At 36.0% G+C, this 25,959-nt stretch overlaps 3 protein-coding genes across 6 annotated transcripts in view; 1 reads left to right on the top strand and 2 right to left on the bottom strand.

Annotated features, from left to right (window-relative positions):
- Nucleotides 1–1,062: 1,062 nt before the first annotated feature.
- LOC113114779 (uncharacterized protein SYNPCC7002_A1628-like) lies at nucleotides 1,063–3,535 on the top strand. Its single transcript, XM_026281774.1, has 4 exons — nucleotides 1,063–1,198; nucleotides 2,248–2,338; nucleotides 2,442–2,584; nucleotides 3,402–3,535. Exons 1-4 carry the CDS (start codon nucleotides 1,187–1,189, stop codon nucleotides 3,405–3,407), a joined length of 252 nt encoding a protein of 83 aa, XP_026137559.1. The 5' UTR covers nucleotides 1,063–1,186; the 3' UTR covers nucleotides 3,408–3,535.
- Nucleotides 2,767–18,320, bottom strand: LOC113114778 (probable tRNA methyltransferase 9B). Of its 3 annotated transcripts, none has more exons than XM_026281773.1 (4): nucleotides 18,237–18,320; nucleotides 7,716–7,906; nucleotides 7,138–7,311; nucleotides 2,767–4,329 (listed from the first exon to the last, which is right to left on the bottom strand). In XM_026281773.1, exons 2-4 carry the CDS (start codon nucleotides 7,867–7,869, stop codon nucleotides 3,389–3,391), a joined length of 1,269 nt encoding a protein of 422 aa, XP_026137558.1. In that variant the 5' UTR covers nucleotides 7,870–7,906; nucleotides 18,237–18,320; the 3' UTR covers nucleotides 2,767–3,388. The 3 variants fall into 3 exon arrangements, with proteins under 3 accessions (XP_026137558.1, XP_026137557.1, XP_026137556.1); XM_026281772.1 differs by lacking the exon at nucleotides 18,237–18,320 and adding an exon at nucleotides 17,794–18,100 and having other exon boundaries at nucleotides 7,716–7,998; XM_026281771.1 differs by lacking the exon at nucleotides 18,237–18,320 and adding an exon at nucleotides 17,794–18,099.
- A 1,532-nt stretch (nucleotides 18,321–19,852) lies between these two features.
- LOC113114777 (sister chromatid cohesion protein PDS5 homolog B-like) overlaps nucleotides 19,853–25,959 on the bottom strand; it is a 33,403-nt gene continuing 27,296 nt past the window's right edge. For both annotated transcript variants that reach the window (XM_026281768.1, XM_026281770.1), the window contains exons 28-34: nucleotides 25,666–25,785; nucleotides 25,131–25,193; nucleotides 24,904–25,046; nucleotides 22,840–23,304; nucleotides 22,022–22,117; nucleotides 21,792–21,903; nucleotides 19,853–20,654 (exon numbers count right to left, since the gene is read on the bottom strand). In XM_026281768.1, coding sequence (XP_026137553.1) covers nucleotides 20,619–20,654; nucleotides 21,792–21,903; nucleotides 22,022–22,117; nucleotides 22,840–23,304; nucleotides 24,904–25,046; nucleotides 25,131–25,193; nucleotides 25,666–25,785 — 1,035 coding nt within the window. In that variant the 3' untranslated portion in view covers nucleotides 19,853–20,618. The remainder of the gene's footprint in view (nucleotides 20,655–21,791; nucleotides 21,904–22,021; nucleotides 22,118–22,839; nucleotides 23,305–24,903; nucleotides 25,047–25,130; nucleotides 25,194–25,665; nucleotides 25,786–25,959) is intronic.

Here is a 25,959-nt window from a genome sequence, read left to right as displayed (position 1 = left end):
TCACATTAAACACCCTAGAGTGTAAACTAGTCCAGACATGACATTTACAATTCTCATGAGAGCAGTGAACTCTCATTTTCGCTCATTTGCATGTTTTTTTTTTTCGTCTTCACAGTCTTGCCTTGAATCAAGAGCACTTCTTATAGTTCATCATGCCAAGTACATATGTGCCCTCCTTGAAAACCACAGGTTTCCCATGGGAAAGTTCCCCAAAGTCCTGGAGAGTCTGCTTAGAGATCAGGTCATAACAGATTAACAGGTTGGACATGATTAGTGAATCTACAACTTATATTAACACACACGCATATTGAACAAAGCCAAATTTAATATAATGTACTTTAAATGTCACTGTGTTATGTGGGCCCCGAAGATTGACTCCACGGACCTTCTGGGATGTGTGCATACAGATGAGTACCTGTCCAACTTTATCAGTGGCATCTGGGACATATTTCACCCTAAAAACAATATTAAAATAATTTGGATTACTTTATATAGGATTGTTTTAGTACTATTTATATGCTATTATAATAAATATTAAGCCTAATATTTTAAATTAGCTCAATATCTAATAAAATTATTATATTTTAATTTAATTTTAGTTCTTTATTTATTGCCATGTGCCTTTATAATTTTCTGGATTTTGTGCATATTTATATATATGCATATATGATAAATATTATGATGTAGGTACATTTACAATTGTACTTCTTATTTATTTAAAAAAGAATTTCATTATAGCACAGACCCTATTTGTTATGAAAATAATGTCAAAATGGAAAAAGGATTTTTCTTATGCAAAACATATTTTCTTTTCTGTTCGCATATTTCGCTACTATGGCGGTACTATGGAGGTTTGTAATACTACAGTATATTGTTCTGTTGTCCCATGTTTTACTCTTTGGTTTTATTTTTGAGAAATAAATATTTATTAATAGTGGATGAATCATATCTGAAACTGAAAAAAATATATATATTGTACTGACCAAAATGCTGTTGCTTTCCTGAATTATGTATAATAAGAATTATAGAAATGATAAAGTTTTCATTTCCTCTTTGCACTAGGGTTATGGAACAGCATTCATATTTAAGGATGAACTGGATGTTTTCACCTTCTCAGCGCATTGTGGGAAAAACGTTCCTGTGAGAAAACAACAGTCACCTAGATTTTGCATTGAAGACAAAGAGCATGTTTCGAAAGGTATTTTCACTTCACTTTCACAAAAACATATACATCTTGACTTTTAAATAAATGTAGTTTCAATAAATCTCTATTAAAGTATAAGTTCAAACAAAATTACAATTTGCATAAATGTTACCCTCAGGTCATCCAAGATGCACATGAGTTTGTTTCTTCATTAGAACAGATTTTGAGAAATGTAGCATTGCATCACTTGCTCTGCAAGTGAATAGGTGCCGATAGAATGAGAGTCCAAACAGCTGATAAAAGCATCACAGAAATCCAGAAGTAATCCACATGACTCCAGTCCATCAGTTAATATCTTGTGAAACGAAAAGCTGTGTTTGCAAAACACCAATTCATCATTATGGCATTTTAATTTTAAACACTCGGGCTAAAAATCAATCCATAATCCGCAATAATGCTTCCTTTTGTGAGAGGGAAAAATTTAATCTCCTGCTGTTATCCCCTCACATCAAAATCCACTGACATATCTTGTACACAGTGCACTGTCCATGGAGCGGACCTGGCTCACATTTCACTGCTGGTTATATATGCTATATATAATTTGTATGTGACAAATAAAAATCTTGAATCTTGAATCTGTGCATATTTCTCTCCTGATGCAGATCATTTTTCACTGAAAAAGCAATATTACGCATAGAGAACATTTATTGTATTTCATTGTATTGTATTTTAGCCATAAGCAATGGTTTGAAGTTAAAAATGTCTCGATGGATTTGTTTCTTAAAAAAACACACAGTTTTTCATTTAAAAAGACATTAATTGATAGACTGTAGTCGTGTGGATCATTTTGATGTTTTAATCAGCTGTTTGGACTCTCATTCTGATGGCATCCATTCACTGCAGAGGATCTGCTGAATTTCTCTTAATATCCTCTGAAGAAAAACAAACTTGTCTACATCTTAGATGGCCTGAGAGTGACTACATTTTCAGCAAATTTTAGTTTTTGGAGGAACGATTCCTTTAAATAAACCAGTATGTGATACTATAGTAAAATGCATTAAGTAATTTCCTGTGCAGTCCATGAACACCTCCCTTGGTTACAGGAAACACCTCGGCTGGATATAGTGCTCTATACTTCTGGAGTGGATCCACACTGGAAGGATGAACTTGGAAGACTTTATCTCACAGATGAAGGTGAACCCTTTCACTCTATTATGCACATATATCATCATAAAAAATCTAAGCAGTATTTTATGTAATTGACCCTTCAGTGACTTTGTGCATTTACCTGACGTAGGACTTTACCAGAGGGATCTTTTTGTTCTTCAGACAGTCATTAAAAGGGGCATTCCTGTGGCTACTGTCATTGGAGGAGGCTATTTCAGAGATATTGATCAACTGGTGCGCAGGCACTCAATAATTCACAGAGCTGCATCAAAGGTGAGGTCACAGAATTCATAATGAAAGTAACATGTATTTCATGAACCTGTTTAAATTGAAAAGGGACATTATTGGGTGCCTTATACCAATTTATTCAATATATTTATTCATTTATTCAATATATATATATATATATATATATATATATATATTTAACTGTGAAGATATGTATTTGCACCAATGGGTCAGATAAAACTAAATAGAGTGCTTTTATTGTATTTACGTCAAAAATACACATAAAAATGGTTCAAGTTTAAAGGAAAATGAAAGACCTTTGTTGTGACAATTTGACATGGTCAGGTTACACCAATACAAACATAAATCATGTGCAATCAATTAACAAGCTGTCGACTAGATCAAATCTTGTTTAAAAGCTTCAGAGCACAGCACAACAGCTAATACTAACACAACACCTACACAGACAAACTCCTGAAGAGCGTTCAATAAGAAAACACTAGTTATGTGCTCACATTGTTTGGTTCAGAAAAATGATGTGCTATGCTTTCTTTTTCAGGCAGGCAATGCTTAAGACAGTTAATAGTGATACACCATTAAAATCAGTGCAAGTGAAGTCAGTTATTTTCAACTCAAAACTTAAGACATCACAAAGAATGGAGACTAAATCTCAAATTCGAATTGCACATTTTAAAGTTACGACTTGGACCAACACTGGTCTCGTCAAAGCATCAATACCTTGCTTGTTATTGCCATTGATACTGAACAGTCCCAATACTTAAAATCTCCAACTAAAACTTTTAAAGACCTCAAAACGGATATTATTAATGAAAACATTTAAAATGAAACTTAAACCTTCCAGACTTGAACCTTCTCAGCCACTACGCACCAATTGGCGTGATCCAAGTAAGTGTGCAAAACATGGAGCTCATCAACATGGTTTTGGATCAACTGTGTCAGTTCTCCTTCCCTGAATACGTGGTAGTATCTCAGACAAGAGTCCTTCAGCTGTTCGCTGCTCTGTCCACTCATCCCATCACTTTCCAGAAGAGACGCTGTGCTTTCCTGCCTCTGCAAGGGCTCTTGTTGGCTCAGTGTACCATCTACCTCCACGTTTCCTTCACAAGTTGACTGATCCCTCTGGTAGGACACCAAGTCAGGCAATGGTACTGCAGAACAATCATGGACGAGCTCCACAGGAACAGTCTCATTTCCATTCCCAGAACTTCTGTTGTCATTTTTATGGACCTGTTCGTTGGGGTCTGAGATGAAGACGTCTTCTTCTAGACTGGTTCTGGAAGAGGATGAAAAGAGGCTGGACATCTGCCTGATGAGACCTCTACTGCTAGTTCGCCGGCTTCTGCTTTCTGATGCTTCGTCGACAGGGGTTTGTAAAGAGCTGGAAGAGGAGCGGGACACAGTCAGGCTGGTGAAGTCCAGCACTGAATCCAAAGATCTGGAGAAGAACCAAAGCCTCTGTTGTTTCTGCTGGCCGGGGCTGATCAAGTCTCCTTCATCCACCATGGAGGATATGCTTCTCACTTTTCTGTGCTTGTCGCTGGAAGCGGAGTCATCGCTGACGCTTTGGGTTCCATTGCCTCGCTGTCTGAGGGCGGGAGATAAAGGAGGATTGGGGTTCCAGGGAATAAAGATGTCCTGTTTCTCAAACTTGCGCCTCTTCTGCTCCATGGCCCAAACATAAATCATGATCCGCCCTCCCACACGCAGGGTGCGTGCCATCTCTTTTATTGCTCGGACACGCCGTTCTTTTGTGGACATGTGGTGGATGACTAAGCAATTGAAAGAAATTGAATTCATAGGTCATTGATATATATCCGAATGATTTCAAGGAATAGTTTCAACCCAGAATTAATTATTTTATTCGCCTAATGCAGTACCATAAAACCCCTACTTGTGCCATGTATCCAATAAATTTTATTATAAAGAAAACTTTTGAACACGATGAAGATGGCCAAATTTTTCTTATTTTGTTGAAATATAATTGTTTTCCATTTAGTTCTGCCCTTCGTAAGCAACAGAAGATACTTGTATGTTTCCCGGTACACAAATTATGTACAATTTACATTGATCTTCAAATTTCAAAAGTTTTCACCCCCCAGCTCTTAATGCATCTTGTTTCCTTCTGGAGCATCAGTGAATGTTTGAATCTTTTTAAATAGTTGTGTTTGAGTCCCTCAAATGTCCTCAGTCTGAAAAGATGTATCTCAAAATCATAAAGTCATTGCTGGAAAGGGTTCAAAAATGCAAAGATGCTGGAAAACTGAAGAATCTGCAGGACCTTAAAGATTTTTCTGAAGAACGCTGCTCAGTTTAACTGCTCAGAACAAACAAGGGACTCATGCACAACCATCACAAAACAGAAAGACAGTCGTATAATATATATATATAAAATATACTGTTTCTGTGAGTCAATGTTGTGTCTATTCAATGTCCCACATGAGTACTGTTGATTGTTATTATTATTCCACAATAATAACAATAATATTAATAATAATGATAAAACAATAGTAAAATAATTTTAAATTAGAAACTAAAATAAAAAATGCACACTTAATACATTTGAATCCAACAAAATGTAGTATTCTGATAGAGAGTGTGAGAGAGAGAATTGTTTTTCGATGAAGAAATAAAATTAAATATTTTAAATTTTTGGTAAACCATCCTTTCAGAAAAGACAGTGTCCCCGTGTAGGACACATCTCTGAAGAATAAAAAATCAAAATCAATGTAGACAGCCCAGCTCATAGCGGTGGGCTGTTTCCTGCATTAAGTGGGGGCTTTCAAAGTGTTTAAACCATTATGAGACTCTGATATCATCAATGGGCACATTAATCTTCTCTCTGAGGATTCACGAGGGGTTGCCAGGTGACCCAGCTGTACCGCCTGACAACAAATACTCCCAGGCCTCTTCCAAGAAGCACTAATCTCCTGTAGCCTAGAAACACCTCTTGTTTCCTCCACCTCATAAAGCCTAAATAAACCTATATATCCGCTCCATTTCAAGTTAATGGCAGCACTATCAGCTGATTGAAATTAAATGGTTTGATGGAAATACTAGTGTTAATGTGGGTGTATGACATTTTGAATTGTGCTCCTATGAATGGACATCCTCATAGATCATTATGCTAATGATCTCATGTCAGAGCCTGTCCGCACTGCATGTTCCTTTTACAGCAACATGACCTTTTACTGTTCCAATACATTCTGCACTAAAATAAAACATGAATGTGCATAAAAGGAAATAAAAATCGTTGAAATTAATTTACATGTGAAATAATTTTGACTAGTTTCATGACTATTATGAATGGGAATTAAGACCCATTTTAAAAGAAAGAAATATGAAATTGAAAGCTTTTCAAGTGTGAATAGTTCTTGCTGGTTGCACGCAGTTACAAAAAGCATAACTAGTGTGGACCATTCACAAACAAATGGCCCTAATGAGTTGATTCTTGTATATGATTCGGATAAAAAAAATATTCATAAACATGTGCTCTGTCAGATTGAATCATTCTAATGACTCACTGAATCAATCAGAACAGTTCTACACTTATTCACTGAACTAAAAGTCATTTGTATAACTAATAAACTGCTTCCTCAAAAGTACTAAAAGAATCAATAATGGAATCATTAATGAACTGACTCATTAAAAGGAATCTGCATCAGAACCAGAATGTATTTGAATGTCAGGGTTATTACAGTTACCTAAATCTATTTCCATTACTTGAAATAAAATAAGCGTTAAATTAAATAAAATAAAATTACCAAAGTATAAATTTTTAAAGTAACATTTCCAATGTTCATTTAGTTTAACTTAATGTTCTAAAATAACAAACTGAAAATGTATAAAAACTATATAGACATTCAATAAGGGTGCACGATAAATATCGGCCGATAATTAATGCCCATCTCGTCAGTAAAGCCAGTTCTCTAATCAGCGGTAAATTCCATCAGGTGAGTGATTTCACCTAGAGCAGCTTTTACCACACAGAGCTGTTGTTAACTGACAAGCTGCGCAAATCCACGTTCATTATCAATGTTGATTTGCGCAGGTTGTCGGTTAACAACGGCTTTGTGTAGTGTGAACTCTGCACTTTAATTATCGGCCGATATTTGTCATGCACCCCTAACATCTAAAAAATAAGATGTTTGTCTATGTATTAGCTGCAAAAAAAAATTCATTATATTAATTAAATGTATTTAGTTGAGATATATACCATAAAATTGCTTTCTCTCTTTTATTTATGCATTTTTTAAGTCTAATTAATTTTTAAATTAATAATAAAAAGATTGAATTGTAGGAAGTACAGAATTAATTTGTCTCAGTATTTTTACTATGATGATTATTAATCAAAAACCAACTGACCTGAAGTTTTAAAACAATTATATAATAACCTTTTAAATATATAAAATGATATATTATATAATAATATATAATAAATTTTTTGAGGTTTTTTATTATTATTATTACTGAAAGAATCATTAATGTAATATTTAAATTACTGAATCATTAAATGAATGTAAATGAGAATCAGAATGAATCCATCCAAATGTTTAAGGGTATTTATTTTGCTGAATTACCTGCAATGGAGAGCACTGCATCAAAACAGCCATCTCTGTAGGGTAAACGCAGGCCATCGCAAAGCTGCACCTCGTGACCTCGACCCCACGCAGAGTCCACCAATGGTCGACACACGTCACAGCCCAACTTAAAGATATCATCATTGATGTGCAGATATTTGCCATTGCCACATCCTGCAATAATCAAAAAAGTAATCAGTGCATGTCATAAAAATGGATAATTAACATAAAATTGTTTTTCCCGAATGGATGATTCACTGGGGTTGTTTTTCCAGTGTCGTACAGTAATAACGTTGGTGCCCATTCATCCTTATTAAACTTTAATATGAATAATTGCATTTCCTTTCAAACAGCGGTGAAGTAAATCCAGTCTGCTAAGTCTGTATGTGATAACGGGCCATTAGGCTTTTGCAGGCAAAAGAATAAAGACAAGATTACATGCATTTATTTTCAGCCGTAGGATACAAAGATTGTTTACAAAGAAAGCGTGACTTTGACACTAGTAAAAGCATATTGATCTGTTCTGAGAGTTTTATATCTCGCATGAGACACATTAAAGACAGAACGCAAACCCTTACCGACATCCGCCACGATGCTGCCGGGCTCCTGCTCTAGCAGAAACTGTTTGACCTTGGGCCAAGCTTTGTAGCGGCTGTCGTTGAAGTAGGGTGCGATCCTCTCGTACACGCTGTGAACATGGTCTCTCTCCAGCTGGCTGGCAGCCTCGTCCATGCTGTTCTCTATTAAACCCCACAGAGCATCTTCACCACTTCAGCCAGACAGAGAGGAGGAGGAGAGATGTGAAATGAGACCTAAAGATTGAGTCGCCCACTGCTTAATGCTTCGGTTTCACAGCCATTTCTAAAAAAAATGAATTCAATACGACATTTTGATTGGATGCTTCTATACAGCAGTACGAGCCTGGAGGATATACAGTTAGGTCGATATATTTGGACATTCATATTTTTGGCTCTGTATGCCACCAGAGTAGAAGTAAAATTAAACAATCAAGATGAAATTGAAGTGCAGACTTTAAGATTTAATTCAAGGGGATGAGCAAAAATATAACATAAAATGCTTGGGAATTACAACCATTTTTACAGTCTCCCCATTTTTAAGAGCTCAAATTAAATAAAATTTTCATTTTTTATATGTTGTTGAGAATCCTTTGCATGCAATGACTGCCTTAAGTCTGTAATTAATGGACATCACCAGAGACTGGGTTTCCTCCTTTGTGATGCTTTGCCAGGGCTTTACTGCAGCTGACTTCAGTTGTTGTTTGTTTGTGGGTCTTTCTGCCTTTAGTTTTGTCTTCAGCAAGTGAAATGCATGTTCAATCAGATTAAGATCAGGGCCCGGTTTTTCCAAAATTGATAAAATTGATCCGGATTTAGTAATCCTTTTTCTGCGATCCGTGATCATGTAATCCATCTTACTTTTGGAGCCAGTTTTTTAAAGCAACATCGGATTGGATCATTCTGATCCGGATAGGAACTTTTCAGGATCACCAAATCTGGATAACCAGTGCTGGATAACCAGTGCCCAAACAGGATAGGAAATCACAATGTAGAACTATAGATATGTAAAGAGCAACAAGTAGAATAGCCAGTGTGGGGTCAATATAAGTTTATTTTTATTTGAAATGAAAACCCACACATTTAAAAAAAACTAAAAACAAGAAAACCCCCACCCCATCCTCTTCCAGCAGTCCGCTCATCTGAGACCTACAACACAAACACTGTACACTGAGAATATTTATAACAAGTATCAAGTATAGATGTATTGAATAAAAAATAAAAAAAAAGACTTAATATAAAAAAATATTTTCGATTGTGATGAATATATATATAAATTAGTGACAGAAGAAGCCTACCTAATCACTGTAGCCTGATGGATGAACAAATAAAATTAAAACCTAATGAATAAATAGGATATCTTGTAAGATACTGCATGATCCAAATATAGTATTATTTGATACATTTTTTTAAGTTTTCATTACATTTTGGCCATGAAATCCACGCTGAATCCACCCTTCTGATGGGATCAGTTTAATCCAGATTTTTTATGGATCAAAGTGATCCAAATCCTACAAAAAAGTTCTAAAAAAAAAAACTAACTAAAGGTTTGATCCGGATTAAAAACCAAGATTGGATTACGTGATCTAATCCGATTATGTAATCCGTTTTTTCTTCTGAAAAACACATTTTCAAGATTTGATCCAATCCGTTATCCAGAATCCTACTGGATTACTTTTGAAAAACCGGGCCCAGGAGATTAACTTGGCTATTGCAGAATATTCCTATTTTTTACCTACAAAAACTCCTGGGTTACTTTTGCTGTAAGTTTTTGGTCATTGTCCATTGTACTATAAAGCACTGTCCAATCAACTTTGCTGCATTTGACTGAATCTGGGCAGACAGTATATCCCTGTACACTTCTGTCACTAAACACCAGTAACCCAGAGCCACTGAAAGCCATGCACGCTCATGGCCATCACACTGCTCCACAGTGTTTCACAGATGATCTGTATTTGCTCTGGTCAAGTCTTCTCTTGATTGTAGACTTTGACAGTGACACATCTACCTCCTGGAGAGTGTTCTTCACTGAGCTGGATGTTTCTTTGGAGAGGAAAGGATTCTCTGATCATGCACCACTGTTGTCCTCTGTGGACCTCCAGGCCTTTTTATGTTGCTGAGTGTGTTCTTTTTTCTCAGAATGTACCAAACTGTTGATTTGGCCACTCTTGATGTTCCTGCTATCTCTCTAATGGATTTATTTTGTTTTCGAAGCCTAACAATTGTCTGTTTCACTTAAATGGAGAGCTTCTTTGACCACATGATGTGGATTCACAGCAACAGCTTCCAAATGTAAATGGCACACTAAGAATCAACTCCAGACCTTTTGCTTGCTTAAATGAGGCAGAAATAATGAACGTATAGCCCACATCTGTCCATGAAACTGCTTTTGGTTCAACTGTCCAATTACTTATGGTATTTGCAAATGGGGGGAGGTATATATTAAAGAGCTGTAATTCCTTAACCTTTCCTCCGATTTTGGTGAACATACCCTCAAATTAAAACTCCTGTCCAAATAAATACACATTATTAGTAAAGGCGATTTACAAAGATTATAAAATATATATATATATATATATATATATATATATATATATTATACTCACTTCTTCTGTGGGTGAAGCTGGTACACGAATGATTCACGCAAACATAGACACGTTTAGGGAGATTGGGGGCACATTCCCTTTAAAAATGTCAGATGTCAGGAGTAAATGACGATTGCTATGTTCATTAGTGCCCAACCCATATGTTTTTTTTGGGGTTGATACCGATATTAGGGAGTAAAAAAAAGGCAGATAGAGATATATACGCGACAGGCTCAAATCGGCCGATAATATAGGCAAAACAATATATCGGTCAGGCTCTAATGTTCATTGCTACATTCAACAACAACAAAAATATATATATATATATAAAAGAAGTGGGTAGATTTCTATCAATATAGGGTGGTTGTGTACACACAATACCAAGGCACATTTCAGTTCAAACAACATGTAAAAGTGAATATTGCATCCAATGGATAAACCTTTATTTATATTTTCTCATTTCACACAAAAATAGCTTTAAATAATCATTATGGAGGTATTTTCACAGCCAAATGTAATGGTGATCTGAAATTCAAATGTAAATGGTAAATGGACTGCATTTATATAGTGCTTTCAACAGACCACATGGCCATCAAAAGCGCTTTACAATTTGCCTCACATTCACCCATTCACACACTGACTGCGGTGTCTGCCATTCAAGGTGCCATCCAGCTCGTCAGGAGCAGCTGGGGTTAGGTGTCAGGTGAAGCCGGGGATCGAACCACCAACCTTCCGGTTTGTAGACAACCTACATGAACCACTGAGCCACTGCCACCCCACAAATGTAATGTAATCTAAATAAATAAAAATGTACATGCTTATCACCATGCAAAACATACATTCACATAATATCACCATTCAAGAACTACATTAATAATAATAATATAAGGAAACTAATTGCATATATTCACAATGAGAACTAAATGAATGACTAAAGCTGAAGTGTTTCTGATTAACTCTTTGTTCGCTTCCTTTCCAGGTAAAATAATTTAGTACATTATTGCTCTTCTGCCACTTGATTGTGGCAGCACAGACAGATGAGGTTGTACGCCTCCTCACAGCTGCGCATCACTTACCAGATGTCCAGTACAACAACATCATGCTTCACAATCAACACATGACTGTTCATCATTTCCCAGTTTCAAACACACTATATCTTCCTCGACAGGGTTGTCTCAAACAAAGCTTTGAAGCAGAGACAGTCAGATATTTCTGTGCTTGTTTCACTGCAGACTGCAGCCCAAGCAGAATAATTGAAATGCAGAGTGGACGCCGCTTTTCAAACTGTGCTGCCACCTCTGATCTGTTTCCAAAGCCTCAGCTGTCATATAACTGCTTGAAACTAAATGGATCAGCTTTACAGGTTTTACGTTATTTATCTATTTATTGTCAAGTATTTGACCTATAACACCAGATGAATTTGAAAAAGGTGTTGCATTCAGCTGTAAAACTAGATTAATTGCCTTTCAGCTGGTTGAGTTGTTGCGAGTCCGAAGTCACGGATCAATAAGAGAACATTTCAAAGCAAATCCACATTTGATGGTGATCTGCTCTCCTGCATTTCAAATGACACATTTGGTCAATAACCTCATGGTCCGGCCAGCAAATCGATGAGACTTTCGTGTTGGCTGCCAGAAGGGTTTGGACAAGCTGGCAAAGTACAAATGCAATACGGTGACCATTTTATCCTATTTTTTTTACTATTACTAAATAAATAACCAGAATCCATAAACAGTGGTTTTGGACTGTATAACAAAGCCAATGTGAATAAGCAATTGACCTTCTGGGATATTTCAGTGAAAACAAGAGTATCTTGTTATTTCATAATGCCTCAGTGGTTTGGAAATGTAGTCTGCGGACCGTAACTGTATGTAAAAACAGAAAGCCCTTCAGCTGAATCTCGTTGCCCTTAAGGGGAAACTCCACAGCTGAATCACAGATGAGCCATAAGAGACAACACAGCAGCATGTGGGCTGGACATAAGTGTGCGACTTGACAGAAGGTGTTTGATGTGCAAGCCAAAATAAAAGAAATGAACATTTCAAGGCAAGAAGATGGTTGATTTTGGTAGCATCTTGTACAATAGATCTTCTCTAAATCAAAACTGCTTCTGTAATGCACTTATTGTGAATGTTTCACTGGTGTAAGTCATCACAATTAAAAAAGTAGGGATGCACCGATATCGATACTGGTATCTGTATCGGGCCCGATACTGAGCTCCTGTACTCATACTTGTACTGGTCCTCGTTAAAATCCCCTAATACCAAACGCTGATACCAAACAGCATGTAATAAGTGTCATATTCAGACAAAGAAACACCAAAAAAAAATTTACTAGTGGGTGCAGGACATTATAGTTAATTTTTGGAATTCATGCAAAAATTCTTCATTCGGGAGACTACCAGCAGGGCCGGGGAGTAACGAAATACATGTAACAGCGTTACGTATTTAAAATACAAAATATGAGTAACTGTATTTCGTTATAATTATATTTTAAATAAGGGGTAATCAGATTACAGTTACATCCGAAAAGTTTTTTAGATTACCAAAGTGATTACTTTTAATTGTGATGTCATTTCTTAAATGAATATTTAAGTAAACAGTTTGGGAATTTTAACCAATATGGCAACTGATTCTCCTATGAAAAAAAAAACCTGCGTGCAGTTGCAGCACCCTGTTCATTTAGCAACTCCTAGTGAGCGTTTATACATGCTCATCATCATGAGACAAAAATTTTCCTAGAATTCACACTTTGCATTAAGTTAATAAATCCATATGAATCATGCATGAAATAAAAGTGTATAAAGTCAAACGATAGCTTTATGTGCTTTACAGATGAACTTGAAATCTTTATTCATTCGAATATTTTCAAGTATAGATCATCTTTGGCTAGGTAATGCAAGTTCATGATTTGATTTGTGAACAGATTATTCTTTTGAGTCAATCTTTTAAATTAATTTATTTTGTTTAACGAAACCATTGCGGAAACCAATTGTTCACACAGATCGCTATCTTGAATAGTGATGTAAAATTCCTAACTTGATTTGCGTTGTTTACTCACTTGTAGAGGTAAAAGGTATTGTAGTTTGCACTTGTTTCTAAGTCTTGCTGATTTAAACATCCAAGCATTCTAAACCATTCGCACACATTCAGAGCTTGCGTGCTCTCATTCAAAGCAATCACTGAGAGCAGCATTTCAGACAATGCACTTACACAGAATTGATTCCTCTTTCACGTATCCTTGCTTCGGAATGAACACATACACACAAAATTATCTAAAAATAACTTGTCTCTGCAAGTATTCTCGTAAACCCATTTGGTTATGTCTTAAGTTAACCTATACAGTGGAGAAAAAAATCTCCTGTGCATTATTACATTGAATCCGTGCATTCAGTCTTAAAGGGGCAGCAGCCTTTAAATACCTGCTGTTCCAGTAGTGGCACCTGCTGTCAGATAGTGACATTTGCGTCTCAATCACAAAGCTTAAGTCGGACCATTCTGTTTTTGCTTTCAAATTTTTTAATTAGAAAATCCAAATAACATGTATTTAGCATATTTTTTTGGATAGTAATTCAAATGGTTTCCTCTGATTTAAAATAGAGCACAGAGAAAGCCTGTTTATATGAAGAGATTTGTTTTAGTTATAATTTTTTATTTAATTTAGGATTTGAATTTGAAATTGTAAGAAAATTGTGTGGTGTAATCTGCATTGTGAATTTTATCACATTGTGAGTTTATTGAATCATTACATCCCGATATGCTAGTAGTTTTTGCTGATCATGCTGATTTGTCCACAGTAAAGGTCAGCCGATTTTTTTTTTGTTTGTTTTGTTTTTTCCGGCTAGTTAAATTAATTTTGGGCTATCAAAACCTGAAGAATACCAATAAAACTATACAAATTTGGGACCAAAAAATTATTCAGACCGAGTCTGGGAAAAAAGTTCAGGTTTAGATGCAGCTGGATGACCGCATGCCCAGGAGGCTATAGGCAGTCATTAAGGCTAAGGGTTGCCCGACTAAGTGTTGATACTAGTTTGGCAAATACTGTCATACTAATAGCTATCTGAAATGTTTTTTGTTTGATTGTAAACCATTACATACCTTCCTATCAAAGTTATCTAACATTATCAAGCTGAATTTGTTCTGACAAAGTTTATGTCTGAGTTCTTGTCATATTATATTACCATCTTTTAAACTACAGTGAATAAACTGTGATAATGTTGTCTGAATAAATTTAGGTTTGACTGTATCTATTTAATAAATGAAGTTAACCAGCTAACATTATACATACTCTTTTGGTTTCTGTACCCAATATAATTTTTTTTTTTACATATGTAATATAAATATCGGTATTGGTACTCAGTATCGACAAGTACCAAAAATAAAAGTATCGTATCGGGTGAGTAATGGAAAAAGTGATATCAGTGCATCCCTAAAAAAAAGGAGCGAAAGAAATGTAGACTTATATCACTTGTTTACTAATGGATCCTCTTGAGTGAATGGGTGCAATGAGAGTCTAAACAGCTGATAAAAACTTTTGTAATAAACAAATTCATCATTAAGATGTTTTTAACGGCACTTCACAGGTCTGTGGATCAGTGTGATGTTTTTAATCTGACGGCACCCATTCACTACAGAGGATCCATTGTAAGTAATGGATGGCTAAATTTGTTCCGATGAAGAAACAAACTCATCTGCATCTTGGATGGCCTGTGAGTAGGTATATTTTCAGCAAATTGTATTTTTTGGGTGAACTATTCCTTCAAAAAAAGACAACCCGGAGCTATGTGTGCATTGTATGATTATTTTAGTAAACTTCATGTCATTTTTTTATTTCTCACCACCCAATCAATTCCAGAATGATAATGTCAAATCATGCAAAGTTTTTTCTAAGAGTATGTTTACACAACAATGATTGTGGTAAAAAAAAAAAAAAAAAAAGTTTTTTCCTTTAAAAATTTCATGTTCAGAAAACAACGATCCCTGTTCTCACAAATCCGCGAAAATGACTGTGCAGAGAGTGAGTAATTAATAACAGAGTTAAATTTTTTTGGGCAAAAGAAATATATTTTGATTTTGGCCAGTAAACAACTACTAGAAACCATCAAGAACACCCTAGCAACCACACTGCAGCATTCCAGAGAAAAGATAGCCTTTGGTTATTATGGTCATTTGAGGTCATAAAATATTCAAACGTGCCCTTTTGAAAATGAAATACAATAATAAATAACTGCAAGGACTGCATTCGCAATATATCCTCACCACAATTGTTTCCAAGAAGTCATTTTAGACTTGTGCTGACTCTCTGGCCTTGAAAGTCTTGTCAACAAGCAAGCAATATTAAAGGTCATCAAGGCCACACTGCATCAAATAAAGAGATAGTTGACAGCGACCTTAGAAATGTCACCTCACTGAAAGACGTCAACTGCTTGGTGTCTCTCCAACACACCTTTAGAAAATATCAAACCTCTGTCAAAGCAAAACCATGACTTTCTGGAGGCCTTCCGTTAGGAGCATTATGATTTCATCTCTCTTGGGACCCTGCAGTTGACCCTGTTTTGCTGAGAACTCTGAGGGTCCCTCATTAGGGGACTATTTTCAGATCACACCCGCTGACAGAAGGATGGGAGAGAAGCGCTACGGCGTCATCACCTCACACAGTCCTGACGAGACTCAGATTGCATCCGACTGTCCCTTCAATTCATTAAAATGCTCAACTCGACAGGCATTATGTAACCAGCTGCAAGCTGGATGTTGGGAGAATACTGAACAGCAACATCTAAATTTAGAAACAAGCAATACCCGCCAGACCACTATTCTCTTACAGAGAAACAGCGGCTCTGACTCAGTTCCAAATGGAAACGTGGAGTAAATGATAAAGACTTTCATTGTTTAGTCATTTATCTGTTGACAGACTTACTACTCCATGCAAGTTTCCCATAACTGATGTAGCAGATTTAACTTCAATTGCTTTTTTTTTAAAGCACTGCTTATTAAATAAGTACTCGATAGTATGCAGCAGTGTGTGTGTGTGTGTTTGAGTAAATGCTTATGTACAGTATATACACGAGCAGAGAGACACATTATTACAAATAAATGAAAACAAAGTAAAATATATAGGCTATGAACAATATAAAATATAGATTTTTAATACATAGCCTACTTAAATATTTTTTGAAAACAATCACACATTTTTACATTTATAACACACATGCATGCAGCTTTAAACTGGTTTATATGCATATATAATTTGCTGTGTGTGTTTTGTTATATAAATGTATGTGACTGGTGCACAACATACAAACAAGTGTGCGCAAATGTATATGATCTCAGTCGCTTAAAGGTTTTTTATTTAAAAAAAACTCTTTAGAAAATTGAGTCAGTTGCATACCAAAACAAACTTGTAGCCAATCAGCAGTAAGGGGCAAGTCTACTCATGATGTGGAGGAGAGAGCGCTCAGTGCACAGGATGGACATTAGCCATGCCGAGCAACAACCGAAAGATAGAGACAGATAAAAAAACAAAAGAGGAAAATGTCTGTGGAACGAAAGAAGGCTTAGGATAAGGCAAGAAGTAGGACCCGTGTAAATTTCTGATCAGATTTTCAGTATTGGAGTAGGGTGGCTATATGTGCCGTTCATACAGGACACGTCCCAGACAGGATTTTAATATTGTCCAAAAACATCTAGAACAGTTTGTCCAATAAAATGCAGATATTGTACATAATGGACATAATATGGAGCTATCTGCTCTGCTCTCTATAGCTCTCATTAATGTCACAACGGATGACATACTCGATGATCTCTCAGTCCCTCACAGACTAGTCACAAACAGCACAATGACATTATGACAGGGGAATGTCTTTAAATTCTAATCAAGGAAAAACCACACTCTGTTGTCTTATTTTTAAAGAACTTCAAAAGTTGCGCTTGAACCATTTCGCGCGAAAAATTACAAACTTGCTTCAGCTTGTGTGCAGCTTTTTTACATAATTTTTTACATGTTTACATAATAACCAACATTATTAATCTAAGGGGATGGTTATAGGGGAGATGGTGGTTTCACAGAAGTGATGCTTTTAGTCATTAGTCACCCCCTCAAGAGCCCTGCTTTTGGGGTAGGGGCGTGTTTGTTTTGGTGATTTTGAATATTTATATTGGCTGCAAGAAATCACCCACCTTTAAATAAACAGGATATACGTATACACTCATTCATGTTTCTCAGGAAACGTTGCACTATGAGACACAAGATCCTGCTGATCCTTGATGTTGATGTATAAAGTTTAAAACGCCAACAGAAAGCTTCAGAGATGTAATCTTCATTAAATGAACATGCATTTCACACACTAGCGATTCTGTTTATCTTCATGCGCAAACTTGACAGAGAACTGTCACGCGATGCGATCCAAATCAATGTATTTCCAATTGAAAGTTCTATCTCATATTTGTACGCAACACAAGAATTAGGGTCGTATACATCATCTGAATCAAACCTACCTCTCTCAAGCTTGCAGTCGCAGGGACATCAAATCCAACGGGAGGCTGTTTCTTTAATTCGCGATATTACATTAATGTAAAAAGTAAAAGACCTTGATAAAATATCGACACCCCACACTGACTGTGTGCAACAGACCGGCTCAGGATGCTCACCGGGGATGTGTTAATAAATACATGCTCACTACGCTCGACCCCTAGTCTGGAGTGATGTCCGATTCGCGAAAGAATAATTCTTTTGAACTGGATCTTTTTTGTGATTCAGTCGAACCGAACCGCAAATGATTCATCTCTTAAATGAAACATTTTCTCCAGAGTATGGATAACTAGCGCCTTAAACGAAAGAAGATTGGAAAAAAACTTTACAAACGACATCAGACTGGTTGAATAATATAAGCTAATTATTAAACTTAACTAAAACCGTAAATGGCACTTGTGAGACTTACGGGAACACTGTGATGAATCACAGTTCAACAAACAATCCAAACGAATCGACTCGCTTAAATGAAACTGATATCCCAGACGGATGAGTGAATTTAATGAGAGCGCAGGGAACACAGGGCTAGTGTGCGGCGTAACGTCCGCAACTCCGATTGGTCGGCACAGTCACGTGATCTCAATACAATAAACACGCTACTTGAGACGCATGGCAAACGATTGAGGCGAAGCAGGATTTCCATTTACTTAAGGATGATTCATACTTTTACTACAGCGTGTTATACGAGACAAAAGAGCAGGGTGTTAATAGTTAAACAACATCAACAGTGATTTGTAAAAGCTGAAAAATTATAGATAGATAGATAGACAGGATATTTTATTTATAGATATTACATTTACATTATATTTACATTTATTAATTTAGCAGACGCATTTATTAAAACATAAATACCTCCTTATAGATCATTTCAAGACTACTGACAGTGTAAATGGTTGTTAAGAGTTTTTGCTTATGTCAACTCTGAATAGTTTTGTCTTATTTCCTATTTCTTTGCAGTTGGCACGAAATCGTTTTTTCAGTGTGGGTGTGTATGAATACATGCAAATTACGGTTCTTCACAAAGCTGTTATAATACAAAAACTGCTTCGTGATGCTCAGTTGAATGCAGTCTAATGGATTTTGAGTTTTGAAGTAAATGCAACAGCAGCTGGTCAGCAGATGATGGACCCAAAGAGAGTGCATGGATAAGAAAAGGAAGAAAAAAAAACCTTTTTGCCACAAAAATATGTTAAGTGATCATTTAACAAATTTTTTTACAAATGATCCACATCCAGTCAGCAGTCATCTGATTTAATTGCACTCGAATGGATTGAAACTGATTTTTGCTGCTTTTGTAAAGAATGTAGTGCATGAGAAACTGAGCTGGAATTATAAAAATGTATAATTATTATTATTTTTTTTTTTTATAAAAATCCTGTCGACCCTCAGATACATTTATTTATTTGTTTAATCACCTCAATCACCAGTAAAGTTTAAGACGTTCACTGGATCTTCTGGACAGATTAGAAAGTGCTGAAATTAACATTTTTAGGACTGACCATGTAGTTTTTGTAGATGTTTGACAATCGTTATTATTAAAAAATAACATTTCAGACAGCTGTATAGGTTACACTTTTCCTAACTATGAATGGCTTAAATGATGCAAAGTCTTTACCCATTTTTTGAAGACAAAACTAGAAAATAACTTCTCTTAAAATGCCTAAATGCTCTTTAAAAAAAAAAACATATATATATATATATATATATATATATATATATATATATATATATATATATATATATATATATATATTACATACTATTTTCATATCGACAGTTTTTTCTCCAAGTTTAAAAAAAAAATGTAATTAAATAAGATGTTTTACTGAATATAAACCTCAAATATTTGTCAGATAAATGCATATACATAAATGTATGCATTGAGGGTGTATATAAGTATATATGCCTTTATATTTTAGAAAGTTTAGTTTAATTTTTTTTTTTTTATTAAAGTTCAGTCTATATATTTCGAGGTCTTTTGCATCAAAATGGCTAACTGAACATTTAAAATAACAAATATGCAAGTTATTTATACAGAATATTTTATTGGTTCAGCAGACTGAAAAAACTGATTTGGATGGTGGGGGAGAATCTTCCATTGTTTCCTAACAGCCAATATTAAAAACCAATGCTCTGTACCATCTCCTCCCCGTTTAAAACACTGACAAAATCAATACTGGGCTGTAAAATGTAACAAATACGTGAATTTATCATCAAACCAGTGTTTCTTTTATCTGCAGAGGCACATTTGCACATGCACAACCATATGCACAGAAGAATTACACAAATGAGAAGGGTTAAAAAAGGAAAGAATAAAACGACAAACAAATTAAAAAAAAAGGGAACTAAAAAATGGTTATGTAGCATATTACAGAATGATATACAGAAGACACACGGGACACATATAGTACTGCTAAAAGGTGATGAGAATTTTTTTCGTTTACTTGGACAGATCAGCTGGTGCAATATATTTAAAGCTGGAGATCAAAGCTATACAAGTTGTATCCCTAACCTGGGGGGGGGGATGTTAAGAGCCCAAATACTATTTACACTTTCTTTCTCATACAATTAAGATAACATGGTCGGCACACACATAACAATGGAAAACGAACCACGAGTCATGGTGGATAGGGGAGGCAGAAGCATACGGCAATAAAAGACGGCAAAATACAGCTAAAGCAGTTGCATGGCTCCAAAAAGTCCCAACTTTCACAAGTTCGCTCTGTGCATCAGACTTTTTCCTTAAGTATAGCAATCTCCAATCAATCTTGCATTTTGTCTTTGAAAGCACTCATCTTCGGTCTCTTCTCCCCACCTTCCGTCGCACCTACAAAAACATATAAGCACATTCTCAGAACTTTTGTTGGTTTTGTTGGTCTGATTGCTTCTATTGTTCTCATTTGTAAATCTCTTTGGATAAAAGTGTCTGCTAAATGATTAAATGTTAAATGTAAATGTAACTTTCACCACTCCTTACTAATCAATTTCTATTATTTTTCTGGCCAATATAAAATATAACATTTTTTAAACATCTCTGCATTAATTTAAATTACAATTTTTAAGATCTCAGCTGAATAAATTTCTATGACTTTATCATTCATGGTTAGAAAGAGTTTTTAAATCCTTCATTCAGTTTTCTTCAACAGATTTCTACATTGAATTACATTTCTTTTAAACAATTATTATATTTGATTGTATAATTTTCTGCCCAATGAATTTATTACCTTCCATCACTATTACTACCGTATTTTTCGGGTAATAAGTCACACCTGTCCAAAAGTATGTCATGAGGAGGAAAAAAACATAATACAAGTCGCACTTGACTATAAGTCGCATTTATTTGAGAACCAAGAGAAAGCATTACCGTCCACCGCCACGAGAGGACGCTCTATGTCTTCAGTGTAGACTACAGGAGCACGGAGCATGATTCATGAATACTTGAAAGATTACATTTTTTAAAATCTTCATATAGATTTCTTGTGCAAACCTTTATGGAATTAAAATTAAAACAGATACTATATTTAAAAAACATTTTTTTTTTTTTGAAATCCTAAGATTTCTTGCCCAATTCATTTTTATGACCTTTCATGATTACTTGATAAAGATATATATTTTTTAATCTTCATACAGATTTCCAGAGCTGAATTCTGTTGAATTAATACAATTAAACAATGATTACATTTATATTTATTAAAATTTTGAAGATGTCTACCCAATACATTTCTACGGCTTAAAATCATTCATGATTACTAGAAATATATATATATATTCTTTTAATACTCCTCATACCATACCATAGATATTTAACCAACTATTAATTTCAAACAATTACTACTGCAAATGTCTCCAAATCTAAGATATTTTATCTTCAATTAATAATTTGCATAGAAAGCCCTTTTTTAATTTTTAAATCAGCTGATTTGGTTTCCCATAACTATGAGTTATCAGGGGAAAGGAAACTCACTTTAGTTGAAGAGTCCACTGACTCGTCCTCTTCCTCCTCGCTCTGCTGGGCTGTGTCCATGTCCTCTTCAGACTCCTCTTCCTGGTTGGCAGCAGCTCTTGATCTCCCACCGCTGAAACAGATTGTATGAGTCAAATAAAACCCATGAAACAGCCCCAGACACATGTACAGACTAAAGGCAGCAACAAGGGAAAATGTCAGAAAGCTTTTAGCAACATGAGTCTGTGTACCTGGCTTTCCTAGCTGCTGTCTGTGACTTTGGAGGTCGTCCTCTCCTTTTCTGAGGTGTGGATTCCACAGAATCGCTGGCAGTATCTGCCTCCCCTCTGCGAATAACCATTTCAAATGTTAAGAATAAAGGGTTTATGGGTATTTGGGACGCTCAGTGCCAGTTCATCTTTGTTAAGGTCATATACATATACATATTAGGGCTGCACGATGTGTCGTTTAAGCATCGATATCGCGATGTACGAATCCACGACAGTCGCATCGCAGGATGCGCGATGTAGGCTGTCATAGTTGATCCGTTTTTCATTAACCGTACGGGCCAGCTGCTCCCCGGCCCTTGACGAATGTGAGAGAGCAGGAGAGAGAGCGCGCGTGCGAGAGTGAGAAAGTAAAAATAAAAAAATTAGATTTCATATCGCAATATATATCGCAGAAAAATAAAATATTGCAATGTAATTTTTTCCCAATATCGTGCAGCCCTAATATAGATAGATAGATAGATTTGAGGGTGCAAAAAAGTCTAAATACTGAGAAAATCGCCTTTGAATTCGTCCATATGAATTCTTAGCAAAGCATATTACTGATCAAAAATTAAGTTTGAATATAATTATAGTAGAAAATTTACAAAATATCTTCATGGAACATGATCTTTACTTAATGTCATAATGATTTTTGGCATAAAATAAAAATCTGTAATTGTGACCCATACAATGTTTTTTGACTATTGCAAAAAATATACCCCAGCGAGTTAAGACTGGTATGTGCTCCAGGGTCTCTCACACACACACACACACACACACACACACACACACACACAAACCTTGGTTTACGTCCTCTTCTGCCTTTGGGCTTCACCTCCATATTCTCACTTCCTGCGTCATCCTCATCGTCCTCCTCTTCCTCTTGCTCTTCCTCATTTTCTTCATCAGCAGGTGGAGCAGTCTTCCTGCGACCCCTCCTGCCCTTGCTTGGAGTCTCGTCTTTTGAGGCTGCTGATTTGGGGGGCCGTCCTCGTCGGCCTCTCTTGGGCGGACTGTTCTGTTCGTCTTCGGCCTCAATGGAGGCCTCTGCTATGCTGCTGTCTTCACCCCACTGGTCCTCGGCATCATCAGTGCTCGTGTTGGCAGCTTTCTTCCGGCCCCGCTTGGGCTTGGACTCCTGACCCTTGTCGTCCTGGTTGGCTGCAGCACCCCGCTTGCGCCCCCTGCTGGGCTTTTCGGTCTCAGATGGGCTCTTCATTGAAATGTCTTCATTCTCACTGTGGTCCACATCAGCAGAGTCCAGCCTGGGTTGAGAAAATAAATCTAGGTTTAAGCCCATGCAAGACTTCCTGGCATGGTGCCAAAGATACGTTGGGTAGTTGCTAGGGTGTCAGGGATATTTTTTAGCTTATTATTACTAAACAGTCAACTCTTGTGTCTAAAAAAATAAAATGTTTAAGATCCTTAAAAATGAAAATGAACTGCACTGACAAAATCTACCAATTACACAAACAGTATATTAAAAATAAATAAATAACTACATTGAGCTATCATTCATGTCCATAGCACATCTAACTTTGTATTTAGATTGTTTGTAGAAATGTTTTAAAAGCCCAACAACTGACTGAAGTGACAAAATTCAAGTCATTTTTCAGCTGTTTTTCTTGGTCACATTATAAAGACACCTACGAGTTTGGCTATTATAAACTCGAGGGACAGCATGAGTCATCTCAATGCCATCGAGCAGTACATCCCCCGAGTGCTCTTTCGATGTGGCACAGGTAAAAGGAAACAGCAATTATCGTGCCTTCGTGACGCAGATCCATGAAACACTCCATTCAAAAGAATCTCAATGACAGCTATTCAGAAACCAAGCGTCTGAGACGACCATCACATGCCTACCCTTCATGCAGGAACGTTGAAAGGCGCTATCATTATTGAGCACCGTAACCTCAAAAGAGCTTGTTTAGCCCACAGTAGGATGTTAATACCAGAGCCAGATTTTTCAGTACAAAAATGACTTTTAATTACACCCAAAATGGATTCATACAAGGCTTGCGATCAGACTGCAGAGAACTAAGAGTTCATAATATTACAGTTTTAGGAGAGGGAGTGTGTCTCATGTTATTTATAATGCTTGTGTGTTTATGCACACCACCACTGGTTTTATGGGAGATCTGGAACAAATTCACGCTACTGAACAGATTATGCTACAAATATGTCGTTTTTGCTAAACTACATATTTTCATAAAAGGCACAGATTAAAATGCGAAAGCCATGATATGAGGTTTTCAATGTAACAATCAGGTTACTAATGTAATTTTCTTGAAACATAATGATATCTTCTATATACACTACTGTTTGAAAGTAAATAACATATGTTATACACAGCTCTTTATAATTTTAAGTAAACTTTCCACAGGTTTAGTTAGTCTTATGCACAACAATGCATTTATCTGAAGAAAAACTGTAAAAAAAAAAAAAAAAAAAAAACAGTAATATTTTTACAATTTAAAATATATTTTCTCCCTATTTTAATATTTATAAATGGAATTTATTCCCATGATGCAAAGCTGAATTTTCAGCAACATTTTTACAGTCTTCAGTGTCACATGATCCTTCAGAAATCATTCTGATTTGGAGCTCAAGAAACCTATTATCAATGCTGAAAAAAGGTTGTGCCACACTTTATTTTATTTTTTGTGAAAGCCAGGATTCTTTAATATTAGTTTAAAATAGCAGCATTTATCTGAAACAAATCTTATGTAACATTATAAATGTGTTTAATGTCACTTCTGACCAACTGAATGTGTCTTTGCTGCAAAAAAAAAAAAAAAAAAAATCATACTGACCCCAACTTGTATATCAATGAGCTCACATGTATGTGCATTTGTGCCACTAACCGTCCTTTACTGCGGCCAGGGGAGCTGGGGTTAGAGTTACTGCTGGCATTGCTGATGGTCTCCATGCGTGAGAGTTTGGTCTGCAGTTTTCCTGTGGCGGACAGGGGTTTGTTCACAGCGCCCAGCACGTTCGCCGCCTTAGGCTGCAGAGAGAATCAGGAAGTCAATCTCACAGTCCTGTCTTACCCAAGAAGGTTAACCGCACAGAATAGAGGGCAAATATGTACCTTTCCTGGAGTAAAGAATGACTTCATCTCAGGAGGCAGATAGTTTTTTGTGTTACTGAAATTCTGAAAAGCAGAAGAAAAAATAAATAAAACGGGATTTAGTGAGAAAAGTAAATTTTGTTTGAAATTCTTACTTGACCTGCCAACTGAGTTTAAAGTTTGTACGCAGCAGGGCTTCCACATCTGCTGACCTATCATTTTCTATGACTTCTGACTGGATCAAGACTTCCAATATTTTATTTTTATGGAGATTGCACTCAAAAGAACATTTATTTTTAGGGCTTAACATTTTTTTTATATGCACTATAGACATTTCAATGACTGCGACTTTTCTGTGACTTTTCAAGGCCTAAATATGCGTAGTGCTCATTAAACATAAATAAAGAGCTGCTGTTCATGGGAGACACGGGTTCAAATCCAATCAGAATCCCCTACTGCTTCTCTCTCATCCACTTCCCTGTGCTTTTTTAAAGCAGCAAAAAATACTAAATTCCCTGATATTTCTATAACTGGACGTCCAGCAGCAGTTAAGCACCTTGTCCGGTTGTGTGAAGTAGCGCGCAGGCAGCACGGGATCTTTAGGTGACTCTAGACTGTATGTGGTGCTCTTGGAGATGACGATGTTCATGGCTACATCACACACGGTGTACAATTTCTGCAAGGAGAGAGAGAATGGAGAAGTGTAAACTTTTTATGATTTTCATTTATCTTCACAAAGCAAGATACTGAATATTGACAATGTAACGAAAATATAAGGTTCCATGCATTGCAGTGCATTCCAGTTTTTCATGTTTCTTTCGATTTTTAAATATATATTTTTTTATATTTC

The sequence above is a fragment of the Carassius auratus genome, chromosome 15, assembly GCF_003368295.1.
Source record: "Carassius auratus strain Wakin chromosome 15, ASM336829v1, whole genome shotgun sequence".
Classification (NCBI taxonomy): Eukaryota; Metazoa; Chordata; class Actinopteri; order Cypriniformes; family Cyprinidae; genus Carassius; species Carassius auratus.
This window is presented reverse-complemented; position numbering and strand designations above follow the sequence as displayed.